An 18930-nucleotide genomic window follows, 5' to 3' on the forward strand; every position below is an offset into this window, starting at 1 on the left:
AATATTATGTGAAGTGTGTGTTATTATTGGAGGCACATCAATAAAAATTAATTACAGCCAATGAAGGCGTAAGTGTAAATGAGCAATTATTTAAATTTTAATAAAATCTGAAAATATAAACCTCATCTCAAAAGAATGCATACATTTATAAGGCTTATTTAGTAACACTTATCAATATATGTGACTTTCATTCAGTTATGTGCACCTGGTAAAATTATTCCTAAAGACAAACGTATTCCCTTTGGATCACATTATATCCTTGATAATATCTTTAAGATGTTCATTCTACACTGTCCTTTGCATAGGAAATAAAGATTTTAAATATTCTTTTAGAAAAAAGTAAATTGTATGAGATATAAAAATATATATATTATATATTATATATATATTACTATATTTTACAATAGTAAAAATTCTGTGTACCATCTTTAATCCTTTTAAAATCCAGATACATCTGAATTGACATAGTATCCCCCCCTGGAAAAAAAAAAAAAGCAAGTTGGAAAGAAGAGTACTGCAGTCTCTATACATTCTGATTTCCAGCTCTGAGAAGCCTAGAATGGCAAAGGGACAAGTACTAAGGAAGTCACCATGGATCAAAAATAACTTCCCCAATATATTACATTAATAGATATTATAAATTTCCCTTTTTAAATCCTACCACCACCACACCCAACTGAATAAGGACAGTTTGATAAAGACCTCGCTGTGAATTACAGTAATGTATTTAAATCATATCTTTCAAGAACAGATATGTTTTAAAGTGGTAGGGCAAATGAAAAAGAGATAATCTGGGAACAAGAGAATAAGACCTAGAGGGGGATGTTCCAGGACAGGCAGCTTTGGACAGCTACAAATGTGCATAAGAGGACACCAAAGACAAATTCCATCCATCCTGTAACTTTGTATTTTTGTAAGATAACTCAACTAAAAAGGCATTCCCCATTCTCCCTTCCTCCAACTCATCCTGAGGCTGCCATCGGCTAATATGAAGCTTTACACAGGCCATAAGTAGAAGGCATGAGACCACATAAATGGAGACATTTGCCTCACTCTGTAATGTGCATACATGAATCTATGCAATATGAGTGGATCCATATTTCTCTTTGAATATTAAGAATGCTTTAATGGGCTATGACACTTGGATAAGCTATCAATCCAATTTTCAAATACCTCTAAGAAGAAACACAAGGTAAGAACTTAATGTGCTGTTTCTACCCCTCTAGCCCCAGCCTTCACTCTGGCTCTCCGAGCTTGCAATTCTTCAACATTAGGAGTAAGCTTTCAAATGATAGACAACACTTCAGGATTTTATGACATGTCTAAATATTATTTTCTCCCCAGAACACAGATCTAAACAAAGATCAACAACCATATACTAAATTATTAACAAATACTATTTATTCATCAATAGTACTAAAACAAGGAAGAATATTAGATTTGCAGGCTTAAATATCTTTTAAATGTTTGAGATATGTTCCACATCTTATGTTTTATGCAAATAATTAGCACTCCATAATGAATTACTGGTAGTCACAACCTAGAAAGTTATTTGTCTTCCGAATGCTAATAGGACTGTACTGAAGCAGTCTTGTAGTTCTTCATATTTAGTGTCCTAAAATTGGAAAATAAATGCACATTTAATTTTTTAGGTGCAGGTAATATATCTGTACATTCTTGTAAAAAAGTTTTGCAATAAAAAAACTAATCATCAAAAACCAAATTCTTTCACCAGATTAAAAAGTGTCACTTAAAATATCATTTAAGAAGGAAAAATTGGTTCGAGGGGACCAATTTTAAATACCACCCAGAGGTTTATTAATTTTAAAATCAGGGTAAGGGGTGCTTGGGTGGCTCAGTCAGTTGAGCATCTGACTTAATTTTGGCTGGTCATATGATCTTGGGGTTGTGGGATGGAGCCCTGCATCAGGGCTCTATCCTTGGTGCAGTCTGCTTGGGATTCTCTCTCTCCCTCTGCCCTTGCCCCTATTTGCATGCTCTCTCTCTAAAATAAATAAGTAAATAAAAGCTTTAAATAAATAAATAAATAAATAAATAAATAAATAAATAAATAAATAAAATTGGGGTAAGAGAAGTTATAACTTGCTTTAGGATAGTATTTGTGATAATATAAAAAGTATCAATAAACTCAAAATTACTAAACAGAAGATAAACTTCTGATTATCCAAAAGAGCAATCAGTTATTCTTTTCTCTGCTACAAACATACATACCATAGAACTTTCTCAGGTCTGTTCTCTGGATAGAAAAGAACACTCAGAAAAGCTGAAACTACCCCCTCCCCCCCCACCTCCCTAAAAATCCCATATATTTGAGGGTGAGTGTGGTGAAGAAAATTCTAATTTTACTCTCTGTTCTATATTACATAGACAGAGTTGGGCAGAGTACTGATAGATAAGGAGCTTGCCAAAGGATGAAGATCAAAGGACATGAAAAGAAGACTCCATATATTCCCATTTCCACCAACTAGGCCCGTTAGAATATTATGCCTTTAGACAACAGTTAAATTACATAAATAATGATGAGCAGTCTTATTTTGGGGACAGGATAGTAAGATTGGTATTATAATCACTGTTCACAAGGGATACAAATGTACTGAGATGTTTTAATAAAAGAAAAGAATGTGAATTTGGTCTCCTTTACCTAATCTAGTGTATGATTACACTGAAGTTAGAAATACGTAAATTAGCTTAATTGGTATTAAAACTTTTTAAATGAATAGATAGAAATGTAATCAAATGAATTCTTCCACTTATTCATGATCTTGCACACACACAAAAAAGGAATGATGGATTATCCTTTTCTAATTTATATTCTGAACTCCTGAGAACTTCTTTTCAGTTTTGAGAGTACTCAAACCTCGGGCAAAATTGAACTTTTAAAATACTTTAGCAATATACTTTTCTTCAAAGTATTATAAACTGATGTTAATAGCTTTTTTAACTAACCAAAATATTTCCTAGAAGATTTCATGAAAGATTATTTAAAACTTAAGGAGAGAAGTCTTAAATGTCATCAGAATTCTTCATAATTACTGAGAGCCTGGAGCCCACATAAAGATAATAATTTAACAAAGATCAAAAACACCCTTTGAGAAACAATGTTAATCTGTACTGCTAACTGAACTATAAATATCTAAACAGTCTCAAACAACTCATAAGATACTACAGATTTGCTTTAAAAATTATGAACAGAATAGTTTGTACAGACAAATTAAGCTTTTTCAATTAGAAATTTTAGAACATGGGAAAGAACTTCTACAAGGAAGAGCTTCTGTATAAAAGGAGCTGAGATTTTCAAAGACACCCAGATTTGTCATTGTTTAAAGTATGTATAAATAGGAGATATTATTTTGAAGGGATCAAAAAGTCAAAAACAATTTTTCTTAGTTTACAGGCTAAGGTAATATATTACTACCTTTTGACATTCAAGGTCATTATACTTTCAATTGGTCTGCTCTTTGGTCCACTTGGTGGGTGGAAAATCTTAGCACCTTTGCTGGAAATCTGGTTTGCCAATTTAACCACATAAGGGTCAGCAGAATGTGAAGGGTAAGGGTCAAATGTTCCTGCCTTCATTCCACCAGCCTACAATAAAAACAAATAAAAGACAATTTAATGTAGTTTTGTAAAATGCTTTTAATAAAATTAGACTGTGAAGAAGTTCATACATATTTGTGTATTGTCTATAGAGTTGGTTTTACATTTAAAGAAAGTTGTCTATACAGACATATCTCAGAGATATTGTGGGTTCAGTTCAAGAAAATTGCAATAAAGTGAATATCACAAAAAAGCAAGTTAAATGATTTTTTTGGTTTCCCAGTACATATAAAAGTTATATTTACACTATGCTGTAGTCTGTTAACTGTGTAATAGTATTGTGTCTAAGAAAACAATGTACATACCTTAATTTAAAAATGCTTTACTGCTAAAAAAAAAAAATACTAAACATCATTTGAGCTTTCAGTGAATCATATTCTTTTTGCTGATGGGAAGTTCTTGCCTTGATGTTAATGGATGCTTACTGACCAGGTGGTGACTGCTGAAAGTTAGTGCGGCTGTGGCAATTTCTTTTTTTTTTTAAGATTTTATTTATTTATTTGAGAGAGAGAGAATGAGAGACAGAGAGCATGAGAGGGAGGAAGGTCAGAGGGAGAAGCAGACTCCCTGCCGAGCAGGGAGCCCGATGCGGGACTCGATCCCGGGACTCCAGGATCATGACCTGAGCCGAAGGCAGTCGCCTAACCAACTGAGCCACCCAAATGAGAGTAAAATGAGACAATGAAGTTTGCCATATTGATTGACTCTTCCTCTCATGAATGATTTCCCTGTAGCATGCAATGCTGTTTGACAATGTTTTACCCACAGTAGAACTTCTTTCAAATTGGAGTTGATCCTCTCAAACTCTGCTGCTGCTTTATGAACTAAGTTTATGTAATATTCTAAATCCTTTATTGTCATTTCAACAATCTTCACAGCATCTTTATCAGGAGTAGATTCCATCTCAAGAAACTACTTTCTTTGCTCCGACATAAGAAGCAACTCCTCATCCATTAAACTTTTATCATGAGATTGTAGCAGTTCAGTCCCATCTTCAGGCTCCTAATTCCAGTTTTCTTGCTGTTTCCACCATATCTGCAGTTACTTCCTCTACTGAAGTGTGAACCCCTCAAAGTCATCCATGAGGGTTGGAATCAACTTCCAAACTGTTAATGCTGATATTCTGACCTCTTCCCATGAATCACAGATATTCTTAATAGCATCTAGAATAGTGAACCCTTTCCAGAAGGGTTTGAAGTGGCTTTGCCCAGATCCATCAGAGGAGTCACCATCTATGGCAGCTATAGCCTTATGATATGCATTTCTTAAATAATAAGACTTGAAAGTTGAAATTATTCCATGGTCCACGGGCTGCTGAACAGATGTGTTAAAAGGCATGAAAACAACATTAATCTCATTTTACATTGCCATCAGAGCTCTTGGGTGACCAGATGCATTGTCAATAAACAGCAATATTTTGAAAGGAATCTTTTTTTTTTTTTCTGAGCAGTAGGTCTCAACAGTGGGTTTAAAATATTCAGCAAACCATGTCATAAACAGATGTGCTGTCATCCAAACTTTGTTGTTCCCTTTATAGAACACAGACAGAGTAGATTTATCATAATTCTTAAGGGCCCTACAATTTTGGTTATGGTAAATGAGCACTGGCTTCAACTTAAAGTCACCAGCTGCATTAGCCCCTAACAAGAGAGCCAGCCTGTCCTTTGTAGCTTTGAAGCCAGGCAGTGATCCCGCCTCTCTAGCTATTAAAGTCCTAGATGGTATCTTCTTCCAATAAAGGGCTGTTTCATCTACATTAAAAATCTGTTGTTTAGTGTAGCCACCATTATGAATTCTCTTAGCTAAGTCTTCTTAGCTGTAACTTGCTGCAGCTTCTATATCAGCACTTGTTGCTTTACCTTACACCTTTATGTTATGGAGATGGCTTCCTTCCTTAAACCTCATGGACCAACTTCAGCTAGCTTCAAACTTTTCATCAGCTTCTTTACTTCTCTCAGCCTTCATAGAAGAGAGTTAGGGCCTTGCTTGGGCATAAGGAAATGTTGTGGCAGGCTTGATCTTCTAACCACTAAAACTCTCTTCATCAGCAAGAAGCCTATTTTGCTTTCTTATCATTTATGTGTTCACTGAAGTAGCACTTTTAATTTCCTTCAAGAACTTTTCCTTTGCATTCACAACTTGAGTAACTGTTTGGCACAAGATGCCTAGCTTTCAGCCTATCTCTGCTTTTGACATGCCTTCCTCGCTGAGCTTAATCATTTCTAGCATTTGATTTAAATTGAGACATGTGGGGCACCTGGGCGGCTCGGTCCATTAAGCTTCCGACTCTTGATTTTGGCTCAGGTCATGATCTCAGGGTCATGAGATCGAGCCCTGTAGGGCTCTACACTCAGCAGGGATTCTGCTTGAGATTCTCTCTTTCTCTCCCTCTCCCTCTGTCCCTCCTCTCCCCACCTCTGTCTCTTTCTCCCTCTCTAAAAAAAAATAATAATAATAATAATAAAGTGACACATGCAACTCCTCCTTTCACATGAACACTTAGAGGCTATTGTAGGGTTATTAAACTGCTGTTTCTCAGGAAAGAGGGAGGCCCAAGGGGGAATGGCCAGTACATGGAGCAGTCAGAACACACAACATTGATCAATTAAGTTTGCCATCTTACATGGGTGGTGTTCATGTCACCCCTCAAACAATTAAAATAGTAACAGCAAAGATCACACTGATCACAGATCACCATAACAAATATAGTAATAATAATAAAGAAGTTGAAATATTGCAAGAAGTATTAAAATGTGACACAGAAACACAAAGTGAGCAAATACTGTTGGAAAAATGGCGCCAATAGACTTGCTCAAAACAGGATTGCCACAAACCTTCAATTTGTAAAAAAAAACACAGTATCTGTTAAGCACAATAAAGCAAAGTCCAATAAAACTAAGTACACCTGTACTGTTCAAATACCAGCAGTCTCCCTGCCGCCAATTTTACGAGGCAAGACACTGTAATTTCCAAAAGTTCTCTATTAAAATGCAAATGTTTATAAGAAAGTAATATTCCAAACTCTTGCCAAGTATTAATATTTTAGTAAGAGTTTACCAGATCAAGCTATCATCTAGTTAAGGGGTGAACCTATTACTGAGGGAATAAGACTTAGGTCAAATATATTTTGATACAGTCCTTAAAAGAATTGGGGCTCAAAACCAGAGGATGCTCAGAAAAGAGGCCAAAGGTAAGATCTGTCCAACTGGGAGGCTGACATAACAAGAGTTTATTAAATATCAGTCAATGATGAAAAAGATACTAAAAATTTTTAAAAATAAGGAATAGCACATAGAAACAGAAGGTGCGAAGAAAACGTGATCTACTTTATACTGTTCTTATAGTCTATTAAGAAAAGTCAAAGTTATTTTTTGACCTGTACACAAAACAAATAATTGCTTTGACTTTTTAAGCTGATTTGCCACAATTTTAATCTTTATATTATATATAGTTACCAAGAAAACTCTATAGAATCATAATAAGCCATTTAAGTAGGCATTCTTTATCTTACAGTATCTAAGCCAAATATAATGAAAATTAAAAGACATAATTGTAATATTTCAAGTTTTCCAGATTGAGGACACATAGATTCTTTTGAATCTATGCTTAACATCTACTTATAACAAAATAAAACAAAGCATATAAAAAAAAATACAGACCAGTTACACTTAAAATTATTGATGCAAAAAATACTTAAAAAATTAACAAATAAAGTAAACTAGTACACTTAAAGATTAATACAACATGGCCAAGTGGGATTCATCCCAAGAAATCTATTATTATTATTCACCTTATAACAAGTCAAAAAGAGAAAAAAATATATAGTCTAAGTAGATTATACCAAAACATTCAATATAATTCTACATACATTTCTGATTTGTCCCTATTTTTGGCATCTATAAATATGAATAAATATTTACACTAGAGTAAATTCAAGTAATTCAGTAAATTTGAGATTAAGGCAAAAGATGGCCACTGTTGCTAACCTAAGCTACTGGACAAGAACATGACTTAAGAGCTATAAATACTGGAAAGGAGGGAGCAAAATTATTTGCAGAGAATATAATCATATATTTGAAAATCTAAAGAGAATCAAGATAATACCCATTAGAACATAAGAAAACTTAATGAAATGGCCAATTATCAAATGTTTTTATAAAGATAAATTATATAAGGGAATATATGATGGGAAAAAAACTGTTGACCAGAGCCTTAAAATAAATAGAAATAAAATACAAGATATATAAACCTGTGTGAAGTAAAATATAGAATCCTACAAGGTAACTAAAGGTTTTTATAAGTAGTTTATTTCTAGATCAGAAGATTCAAATCATAAATAGGCTAATACGTCCAAAAATCTGAAGATTTAATTTTTTAGCAAAATACCAAACATCTTTCTCCCCAGAGCTTTAGAAAATAACTTCAAAGTTCTACAGAATAAATATGGGCAATTAGCCAATGTAATTTTTTTAAAGAGTAACAAGAAATTAGACCATCCCAAATTAAAATGTAACAGTAATTAAAAGTAACTTGGTATAGGTAGAAATAAACATCAAATAAAATGGAAATTGAAGGGAAAAAATGGGAGTTTTGATTTGACAAGGGTGCAATTTCAAAGCAGTGGTATTAAAAATAATTCTATCGGTGATATTTGGAACAACTGGCTTTTTAAAAAACCAATTTTCTTGAAGTCTAATTCACATACAATAAACTGCACCCACTTAAAGTTTACAATTCTATGACTTTTGAGAGCTGTATATGCCCTTGAAACCATGACTGCAATCAAGATATAGAGCACATCTTCCCTCAAAGTTTCATCCTACCTTAAAAACTGGATTTTGAGGGGCGCCTGGGTGGCTCAGTCGGTTAAGTGTCTGCCTTCAGCTCAGGTCGTGATCCCAAGGTCCTGGGATCAAGCTGAGCTCATCCCTGTCCCTCTGCCCCTCCCTCAGCTTGTGCACATGCGCTTGAGCACTCTCTCTCTCTCTCTCTCTCTCTCTCTCCTCTCTCTCAAATAAATAAATAAAATCTCTGAGAGAAAAAAACCTGGATTTTGAGAAAGATAAAACCTGAATCCTTACCTTGCTCATGTCAAAATACATTTCAAATGAAGATTTAAATGCAAAAGGGTAAGACTAATAGAAGAAATCAAGAATGTATATTTTTATAATATTGGTGGTAAGGAAAGTCATTCTGAGAATGACATAAAACTCAGCATAAAGAATTGATAAATTTGACTACAAATTTATTAAATTTCTGAATAGCACAAAATACCATAACTGAAGTCAAAGATTCAACAGACTAAAAAAATTATTTTCAACACAAATGACAAAAGAGTATCATTAATATATTAGAAGATCTTACAAATCAATATGAAAAAGACAAATATCCTAATAGAAAATCTGCAGGGAAAATGAATAGGCAATGCACAAAAGACTCAAAGTATAAACTAAGGTTTATAAACAGTAAGAAGCATTTTTATTTTTATTCACACTTGTAAATCTCAGCAGAGTAGGAGAGGGTTCATTTTAATCACATTTCAAAAACTAAAAGATGGTCTGGCTTTTCATGGTTCTGTGAATAACTATGCCTAAGATCTAGAGAGGCACTGAGAAAATCCATTGTAAACTCAAATACACTTAAAGTGATTAGTAATTATTTCATTTCAAGAGCTCCATTATTCCCTACACTAGCCAGGCTTTGTTGACTTTTCATAATTTTGTTAAAATAAATTTCACAATTCTTACTGTGAATAATAAACAGAGGTTTATTATTTACATGGCTAATAAAATGATGTGCCAGAAAAAAAACAATTCTTTATAATGTGTAATAATTTTTAATTCTAAAATTTTTAACTTACCTTTTTACCGGGAGAAGAGGGCTTAAAGGGGTGTGCAAGTAATTCTTTCTTCTCTGTTTTTTTAATTGGTGGTAAAGACTTCTCAAACAAATAAGGATTGATATCAAAATATTCCCTTGGGTAAAGGTTTGACTTGAAAGGTGTTCCTTTAACTAAACGATGGTGTTCTTCATTCTCTTTCTGTAAATCAGAGTTTGAAATTACATAACATAAATTATTCAAATTAGAAGTAACAGTTAAATTTTCTTTTATATTTTAACAGAAGCATGTAGATTTTTAAAATATATACGGCTAGGTTCACTTCTCTAAAACATTCAGTTGTTATTTTGTTTCTATGATACAAAAGAGATCTCCTCTTCCACACCACAGTGGTAAGGATAATTTAACCATTCCATTTATCCTTTGGGGCAGTGTGTCTCAAATTTTAGTTTTCATAGGAATCCCCTGATAATTTATTTAAAATACATATTACAAGCTCTTCTCTCAGAGATTTCTAATCCTCTTGGTTTGCTAGATGGCCCCCAAATCTGTAGTTTTATCAGTCACCCCAGGTGATGCTGATACAGGTTACCATAAAGCAATGCTTTAAAGATTACCTTTTGCTAGAGTATGGTCACCTTTTACTAGAATATTGTGTTTGTTTTGCCAACCCCTGCCCTAGAGTATTCAGTTGAGTATGAATTGGCGCATATATGTGAGGAAGCTACTCAAAGCCAAAAAAAGAACGGCCTAAAAAGACTAGAAGTAACAGTGTCTGGCTCTTACCACAGGGCTGGCAAGAGTTCTGATTCCATCAGCTATATTGGAAAACATGACTCCCAGGGCACTGGGTAGAGCACACAGAAAGGGGTGACCCCAGGAGCAGGGATAATTAGCCCTAGATTGAGCATTGCTCCTGCTTAACAAATCTTAAAAGTGAGACCTGAAAAAAAATCAAACTGTTTCCAAGTCATTTCACTGCATTCCACAACAAAGCACAAGAATTTTTATAATACAAAAAAACATACAGCACTCAATAAAGTAAAAGTCACAGTGCCTGACATCCAATCAAAAATCACTAATAATACAAAGTAGGAAAATATGACCTCTACCAAGAAGAAAAATCAGTAATTCAAAATCAACCAAGAACTAACATAGATGTCAGAATTAGCAGAGAATGAAATAGAAACAATAATTAAACTGTATTTTATATGCTCATAAAGCTACATAGAGACATGTAAGATATTAAAAAAAAAAAAAAAAAACAATACACTCAAGTAGAACTCCTGGAGAGCAAAAGCACAATGTGTGAGATCAGAAATACAAAGGATGGCATTAATAGCATATTGGACCTTGCAGAAGAACAGATTAGTGACCTTAAGGACATAGAAAAAGAAACAATTCAAAATGAAATACAGAGAAGGAAAAAAGAGAAATAAAAAAAAAAGCAAACAGAGCACTGATAAACTGTGGGACAATTTCAAGAGATCTAATGCATATGTAATAGGAGTCCCTGAAGGAGAGGAGAAAGATAGAAGAACAGAAAAATTAACTGAAGAAATAATAGCTGAAAATATTCCAACTTTGATGAAAACTATAAACCCACAGATCCCAGAAGCTCAATAAACCCCAAGAACAAGAAGCAAGATGAAAACACCACCAAGGCACATCATAATCAAATGGCTCAAATGAGGAACATAGAAAATCTTAAAAGTAGCTAGAGAAAAAAGGACAGTAAGTACATATAGAAGAACAAAAATCAGCATGACAGCAGATTTCTTGTAAGAAACAATCAAGCAAGAATGCAGTGGAGTAATCTCTTTAAAATTCTAAAAAAATATATAAAATTTCTGACTTATAAATAATAAGTTTGAAAATAAGAACAGAACTTTACTATTAGGAGAGAAAAGTATTTCATGCACATAAAGTTTAGGATAAAAGACTAATTACTGGGGTGCCTGGAGGGCTCAGCTGGTGAGGTGTCTGCCTTCGGCTCAGGTCATGATCCCAGGGGCCTGTCAGGCTCCCTGCTCAGTGGGGAGTCTGCTTATCCCTCTCCCCAACCCCCTGCTCATGCTCTCTCTCTCTTTCTCTCCCAAATACATAAATAAAATCTTTTTTTAAAAAAAGACTAATTACTGAGTCATTGATAAAACTGTCTTGTGTGTGTTTATGTATTATGTGTTATTACTACTATTCCTACAGATAAAAAGTGGCTTATACATAATTTTATGATAATCCATACATAGAAACAAAGATGCTTATTAAATGACCAATGTTTCTGCCCAATTTAATAGAAAACTTTTCCTGAGTTTGGACACACCCCTTTGCAAAAATGGCTACTATCCTTCTGTCTCGTGGCCCCACTGCTGCTTAAACTCACCATGGCAAAATTGTTGAAGACTGCAGGCCTAAAACTAATAAAATGTTTGCCATTTAAGTTCTATTGCTTAATGTCCAAACTTGACTTTTCATTAATGCCAGTTTCCTTTAAGTTATATTGAAATTGTTAAATTATGTTGATACTGCTCCAAAATTTATAAGGTTTCCTCTACTCATTCCCATGTAGGCTTTGTCTGTATAAGTGACTATGTTTCATTCAAAGTCAAATATTATATAAAATGAGTGTAGAGGCATATACCAGTACATTTAGCTTTTATATCTGTCATTTAATAGAGTACTTTCCTCTCATCCTATCACTCCCTCTTTTCTGTAGGTATTCATCCATTCTGTACCTTCCACCTTCTCTTTTCTCCCTATCACTCCTGCATTCCATTTGTTGATCATAATGGCTTGATTAGGCCAAGGGTACTACCACTACTGTCCTAGCCACAGATACTAGGGTGTGGTGGGAATATAGCAAAGGCTTAGGACATGACTCTTCTACTCAAAACAGGACATAGCTGATCAGGCCAAGTTAACAGAAGCTTCACAGCTATTTGAGAGAGATATAAGGTACATGTGGTCAACGATAGCAGGAGATAAAAGCTTAGCCTGGGAAGAGCTGAGAAGATCTACAGCAAGATATGGAAATCTAGTATCAAAAAGGTAAAATTATCACAATTCATAAACATCAGTCTACCATTGCCCTAGTAATACAAATACTGATAAAATAAAACAATCCATAATCAGATCACAAACGAACTCTCTAGGTCAACTAAAAGAAAGATTGAAGAAAGTTAAAATAGATTATTTTACCTTATAATTTAGTTTGGGTGCATCGTAGAAATCAGCAGAGTGTGAAAACTGTTTACCTATGGTAATATTTGCATAGCTAAGGAAGGAAATTAAGTAATGGTGATTTTAGGATTCAGAAATTTTAAATTTTATTTTTTTAAGTTTAAAATAAGTGATATGAAAGTATGAAAAATATCTTACCCATATCCAGTTCCTTTCTTTCCTGGGTTTGTGTATAAATTCTTTCCAGGTGCCTCATATTTTTCTCTGGGTCTTGACTGTGCACTGAAGAATGGCACAGGACCACCTAATGTTCCATAGTAGCTTCCTAAACCACATCTTAAATACAGTTTTTAAAAAACAAGGCAAAATAATACAGTAAATTTTGTGTCATACATATTTGATCACAATTTATAAAATATGACTGAAAAAGGAACAAAATACATGCAATGGAATTGACTTGCCTAACTTTAGTAAGAAAAAGCAACCAATTTTTTTAGTTCTTAATCTAATTTCCCCCATTTTCCAAAGTCACAAATTTTCAGATGAGATAATGTTTTTAATTTTTTATGCTTATTTTAAATGTACCACATAAACAAAATTTCATAATCTCTAGGCAGTGATAATAGTTTCCATTAATTCAGATGATTGCAGTTTTACTAACCTCAAAAAAAACCCAGCACAATTAAGCACAAAATTGGTCTTCAACCAATCCTCATCCATCACAAATTCTACAGTCAACATTACAGAGTGTGCATTAACGTCATATCATAAAGCTCAGCTATATAATATAATGTAACAGACTATATGATTTTCTTTGTTTAGTGGTTTCAAGGTAAGAAAAAAAAAATGAACCTTCACATTGACAACTGTCACAACTAAAATATTGTTAAACTCTATGCATGTATCTTCACAATGATTTTTAAATAACATGTCTTGATAAATTATCTTCTTTATCAAAAAAGGCTTCTCCTAATTTAATAATTTTTATGTATACTTTTTAAAAGTTTTTACAAAGCAGAAAAAAGAGTAAAGGGCACAGAATACCCAAGGCAGTTTTTTCAAGGTTTTCAAACAAATGTATTTGCATTATTTAATTAGCTTTTATTACATAAATAGAGAGCAATGACATAATCAAAAATTTAATGAGATGAGGATCTACTTAATCAAAACTACCTGTCAACTTATATCACCCAATATAACTGTCTCCACCTAAGAGAAGTTCATCCTAAAAATCATATTTCAAAAAATGAATCATACTTAAGTCCTCCAGAGAAAGACTCAATTTGGGCTAGAGGAGAGAAATGGGCAGATGTATTTGACTTTTCCCCCATACACTTACGGCTTTTTATCTCCACTACTAGGGAGGAAGGCTTTGCCTAGATTTTTTTTTGCTTCTTCCATCATATGCCGTCTCCTCACTTGATTCAGATTTACATAGCCTTCACCTTCAAATATCCTTACAAAATGGGGATCAAAATAACCTGCCTGGAGATTTGACATTTCTTTGGATCCCCCAGGTAGCATCTGTTTATTTTTGCTTGCAGCCTCATTAAAGGGTCCTTTAAAAATAAATTAGGAATATCATAACTTTGAGCTAATAATTAAAGAACATGAAAAATAACTGAGAAAAGTTTCAAACTGTGGGACTGGGGCCAGTGAGTTTTGAGCTCTAAAATGCTGTCTCAAAATGTTCACTGAAAGCTCTGTGTTGCAGATTATATTGACTATAAGATCTAAGAGGTTTCTACTGAATCATTTTAATAATTAGGTCCTGGTTATAGACTCTGTTTTTTAGAGTGGAAGAGACCACGAAAAGCATTTAATCCAATGCTTCCCCATCTATATACTAGAAAACACTGTGTGAGATTATCAGCAAGTACGTGTGTATGGGTGTGTGTGTTGAGGTTGAAGGGAAGGGTGTTCCATACACAAACTGAGGCAATTCCCCTCTTGGATATATACTCAACACACGAGTGTCTATACTCACTAAAAGACGTGAACAAGAATTTTCACAGCAGTTTCATTTGTAATATTCAAAAACAAGTAACTACTCAAATCTCCATCAACAGGAGAACAGATAAATAAACGTGATATATTTATACAATGAAATACTAGTAGCTCAGCAATTTTTTTAGAAGGCTGTTTTTATAAGTATTTAGAGCTTCTTTTATAATTTAGATCTAGGAGAGCTCAATTTGGGAAGTCCTTCAGCAATGTGAAAATTTTTTTGAAGTGCAAACAATCCTTAAATCAACCAGTTATTTAAATATGAATTTGTATCACTGATTTTTTTAACATAAATTTTTTAAAAGGTAATATATTCACATGGTTCCAAATTCAATAACATGTTTTTACAATAAATTTTCCTCCCACACTTGTACATCCAGTTCCTCTCCCACAGGAAATCATGATATTTTGTTTTCCAGAGAACGTTTAAACATGTCCCAATGAATATTTTCATATATATCCTTTTCCATCTTTGATGCTTAGCATAATATATAATAAACAATTCTGCACCTTGATTTTTTTATTTAACAATATATCTTGGAGATGTTTCATGTCAGTGTATTCTTTTTGTAACAAAGGAGTCATTGAATAGCCAAAAATTTAACTGAGACATTTAAAATGTTTATTTACATTAGCTCTTTATTATTTATGACTTCTAAAAATCCCTCAGCTATTCACTTAGCATTTCACTTTTCAGGAAAGTAATCATGGATGGCCTTTGGGGATGCAAATGTAAATGCTGCTTGCATAACAGAGTGTCCCATCTGAGAAACCATAAGCTAAAAACAAAATATTCTGAGAGAAAACTGCCATGCACCTTTGGAAAGAAGTAAAATTACCTATGACAGAGAATACACAAAGGAAGGGTATCCCAGTGAAAGGAGCTTCCAGCTCTTATAAAGTTAAGTTGTCTCTTAACTCTATCGAAATTTCATAAGTTTATTCAACTTTAAACTTAATGCTCTAAAATATAGAGCATTAAAATATACCACTTAACCTAAATATTAAATCCAAAATTTCATATAGAAAATATCCACTATTAAGCTGTAAAGAAAACCAGATATACTTACGATTAAATGATGACACATATTTATCACCAACAGTAACATATTCCATCTCACTGAACAGGCCAATCCTCTCCATATCAGTTTTCCCTCCTTCCATAGGCATGGTTGCTTCTTGTGGTGGTATTCTCTATATCGACAACTTCAAAGGGTTCTTTATGGCTATTTCTTTTATAGCAAAATCCTACTTTACATTGAAAAATACAGGAAAAAAAAATTTTAGGAAAAAGGCAATTATTAATTTTCAGTCCAAATAATTTTCAGCCTGAGAATTAGCATTCACTATAAAACAATGGTCCCACACTATGTGGGGAAATAATCTACTTTGTGGGGCTGAAGGGGAATAACAGCATTCAAAATTATCACCATGAACCCTCCCCTGGATTCTCTGGGTGAAGTATCCACAAATTCCAAAGACATGTGTATGACAGCATCCGTCTCATTGCCATTCATCTGTTGTAAATGATAAAACTGTTACTGTATAGTATAAATACTGTGTAAACAGCACCTTTCTTTTGAGAAGTTCAAAGTAGATTCAAAAATCATAATTACATAAGGCGGGGGGCACTTTCAGTTTAGATCAAATGATTTAAACATACTGCTTTGTCTCTCATGTTGGAAATTAACAGTTTTTCAGAATGCACAACACATATAGTTATTATGTGTTATCCTATGTTCTTGAGTTTTCTCAAGTTTAAATGAAAACAAGAAATGTGTCACTGGCAAAATCAGTTCACAAAGGGGATGGATGGGAAAGGACAATTGTCTAGGCAAGATAAAAATTAAGAACAACAAACAATAATGCACAAAGAATTAAGAGTACTTGTTAAAGGCTATGAATCTTCTTTTGAAATATCACATTAAACATTCAAGTATTTATTTAATTTTTTTTAATTAGACATGTTCTGGAAAGGAAGACCAAAGAGCTAAGGAATATTTGCCTCGACTTCATCATTATATATACATATATATATATTTAAATACATATATGAAATATATTTTTTTTAAATAGGCTCCACACCCAGCGTGGAGCCCCAAGGGGGTTGGGGGGGCCTTGAACGCACCACCCTGGGATCGAGACCTGAGCTGAGACCAAGAGTGGGTCACTTAACGGACTGAGCCACCCAGGCGCCCCGATAATATTTTTTAAGTACCAACTAGATCTAGGCACTGGGCATACATTGCTGAATAAAGCAAACACTGGCTTATACTTCCCAATTTATAATCCAAGGTAAGAAACTTTTGCCTTGAATTTCAGTGACACTAAACACACTTGCCTCTTTGGAACTGTGGCTCCTCTGAGCATCAACACTGCTAACGGGTAATATCAAAGACGCAAGTGAAGACTCCGTTAAAATAAAGCGTAAGAAGATACGCTTCCGAAAGAGCCAAGATGTCCATCGACAGATGAATGGATAAAGAAGAAGTGGTATATATATACAATGGAATATTATGCAGCCATCAAAAGGAATGAGATCTTGCCATTTGCAAGGACGTGGATGGAACTGGAGGGTATTATGTTGAGTGAAATAAGTCAAAAAGAGAAAGACATGTATCATAGGATCTCACTGATATGAGGAATTCTTAATCGCAGGAATCAAACTGAGGGTTGTTGGAGTGGGGGGTGGTGGGGGAGGGATGGGGTGACTGGGCGATGGACACTGGGGAGGGTGTGTGCTCTGGTAAGCGCTGTGAATTGTGCAGGACTGTTGAATCTCAGATCTGTACCTCTGAAACAAATAATGCAATATATGTTAAGAAAAAAGAAGAAGAAGAAGGTAGCGGGAGGGGAAGAATGAAGCGGGGGAAATCGGAGGGTAGACGAACCATGAGAGACGATGGACTCTGAAAAACAAACGGGGTTCCAGAGGGGAGGGGGGTGGGAGGATGGGTTAGCCTGGTGGTGGGTATTGAGGAGGGCACGTTCTGCATGGAGCACTGGGTGTTGTGCACAAACAATGAATCATGGAACACTTCATCTAGGACTAATGATGTAATGTATGGGGATTAACATAAGAATAAAAATTAAAAAAAAAAAAAAGAAGAAGATACGCTTCCATTTCCCCCCATTCCACCTCTTCCTCTGATCAGGTCTGTTTTAAAAGCAAACGTCCGTCAGTTGGGATGTGCTACTTTCATTTGTGGGGTGTTTCAAAGCTCCATCCCACTGCCCGACCACAAGGGCTTCCTGTGCTGTTACAGGGGCTCAAACCCTTTAAATGGCCCACAAGGTCCGCTATCACCCACATCTGTCACCATGGGAACCCCACGCCCTGGCCCCTGGGCTCCATTTGTCTTCTTTCAGTTCTCCGATGAGCCTCGCTCCCGCCCAGGACCACGGCACCCGCTGTTTCACTTCATGCAAGTACTTCACCGTGCTGACTCCTCTAGCTCCCCCAGTTAACACTGATGCTTCGGATCGTGTGGCTCACTGATCACTTCTTTAATTACCTCATACCTTGTACTACTTTTTCCAAGCCCTCGCCATGGTTTATCTAATGGGTTATCAGTTCACATACAGCGTGCGGGAATCCTTTAATTAACAGCTGTCTTCCCCACTCAGCTGTTGGCTCCACCAAGGCAGGAACCGGGGTGAGTTTGGCTCTACCCTACCACCGCGTTCCCGGGGCCTGCGCAGCGCCTGGCACACAACAAAGCGAGCCACAGAGGGGAGGGGGAAAGGAAAGAAGCTCCCGCCTTGAAAGTGCCCACTATTTAACTCTTCTTGAGCAACATTTACAGAATCGTTCATTCATTCAACAACCACTTTGCAAACCCCCCCCCCCCCGGGTGAAGCTCGCCGACAGAAGCTAGGCAAACACTGCAAAGGGCACGGCTCCTGGCCCCAGGGAGCTTCCAGTCTAAGCGGGCGAGCACGTAATTCAGTGTCGCACAAGTGAATTTGGAAAGGTCCCTCACGCTTAAAGCGCTGAAGGGAGGGGGCGCTGAAGGAGGGGAGGAAAACGTCTGGCTGAGGCGACAGGAAAAAGATTTCCCATTAAGGAAACAGGCGCGGAGCAGGCAGGGAGTAGGTAGGTATCTGAAGGCCAACACCCTGCGGCCCCGAGGACCAAGTCACCTGTCAGAAGGACACCCAGTCCGACAGCCGGGACCAGGTCGTCTGAGCTCGGGTCCGGGTTAACTCAGCGGCAGGGGCGACAGGTGCGGCGAGCCACCTCGCGCAAGCGCTTCCGGCGCGAGGCCTCGCTGCGAAGCGCCTCC

The 18930-nt window shown here is 35.5% G+C and overlaps 1 protein-coding gene across 1 annotated transcript; it reads right to left on the reverse strand.

The window, feature by feature from the left end:
• Positions 1-396: 396 nt before the first annotated feature.
• Positions 397-18913, reverse strand: CUNH4orf47 (chromosome unknown C4orf47 homolog). Its single transcript, XM_035004242.1, has 8 exons — positions 18788-18913; positions 15715-15895; positions 13977-14196; positions 12836-12973; positions 12656-12731; positions 9479-9658; positions 3437-3606; positions 397-1615 (listed from the first exon to the last, which is right to left on the reverse strand). Exons 2-8 carry the CDS (start codon positions 15812-15814, stop codon positions 1567-1569), a joined length of 933 nt encoding a protein of 310 aa, XP_034860133.1. The 5' UTR covers positions 15815-15895; positions 18788-18913; the 3' UTR covers positions 397-1566.
• Between the last annotated feature and the right edge of the window lie 17 nt (positions 18914-18930).

The sequence above is a fragment of the Mirounga leonina genome, unplaced genomic scaffold (genome assembly GCF_011800145.1).
Source record: "Mirounga leonina isolate KUSES-001 unplaced genomic scaffold, KU_Mleo_1.0 Mir_128, whole genome shotgun sequence".
In the NCBI taxonomy this organism is placed as follows: Eukaryota; Metazoa; Chordata; class Mammalia; order Carnivora; family Phocidae; genus Mirounga; species Mirounga leonina.

Bases quoted from the DNA above. Each gene is read 5' to 3' on its own strand.
- CUNH4orf47 (XM_035004242.1), bottom strand. From the start codon at position 15,814: ATGCCTATGGAAGGAGGGAAAACTGATATGGAGAGGATTGGCCTGTTC. The intron at 14,197-15,714 runs GTAAGTATATCT...TTATTTTTAAAG, and splicing joins ATATGTGTCATCATTTAATC to GACCCTTTAATGAGGCTGCA. The intron at 9,659-12,655 runs GTAAAATAATCT...TCTGATTTACAG, and splicing joins CACCCAAACTAAATTATAAG to AAAGAGAATGAAGAACACCA.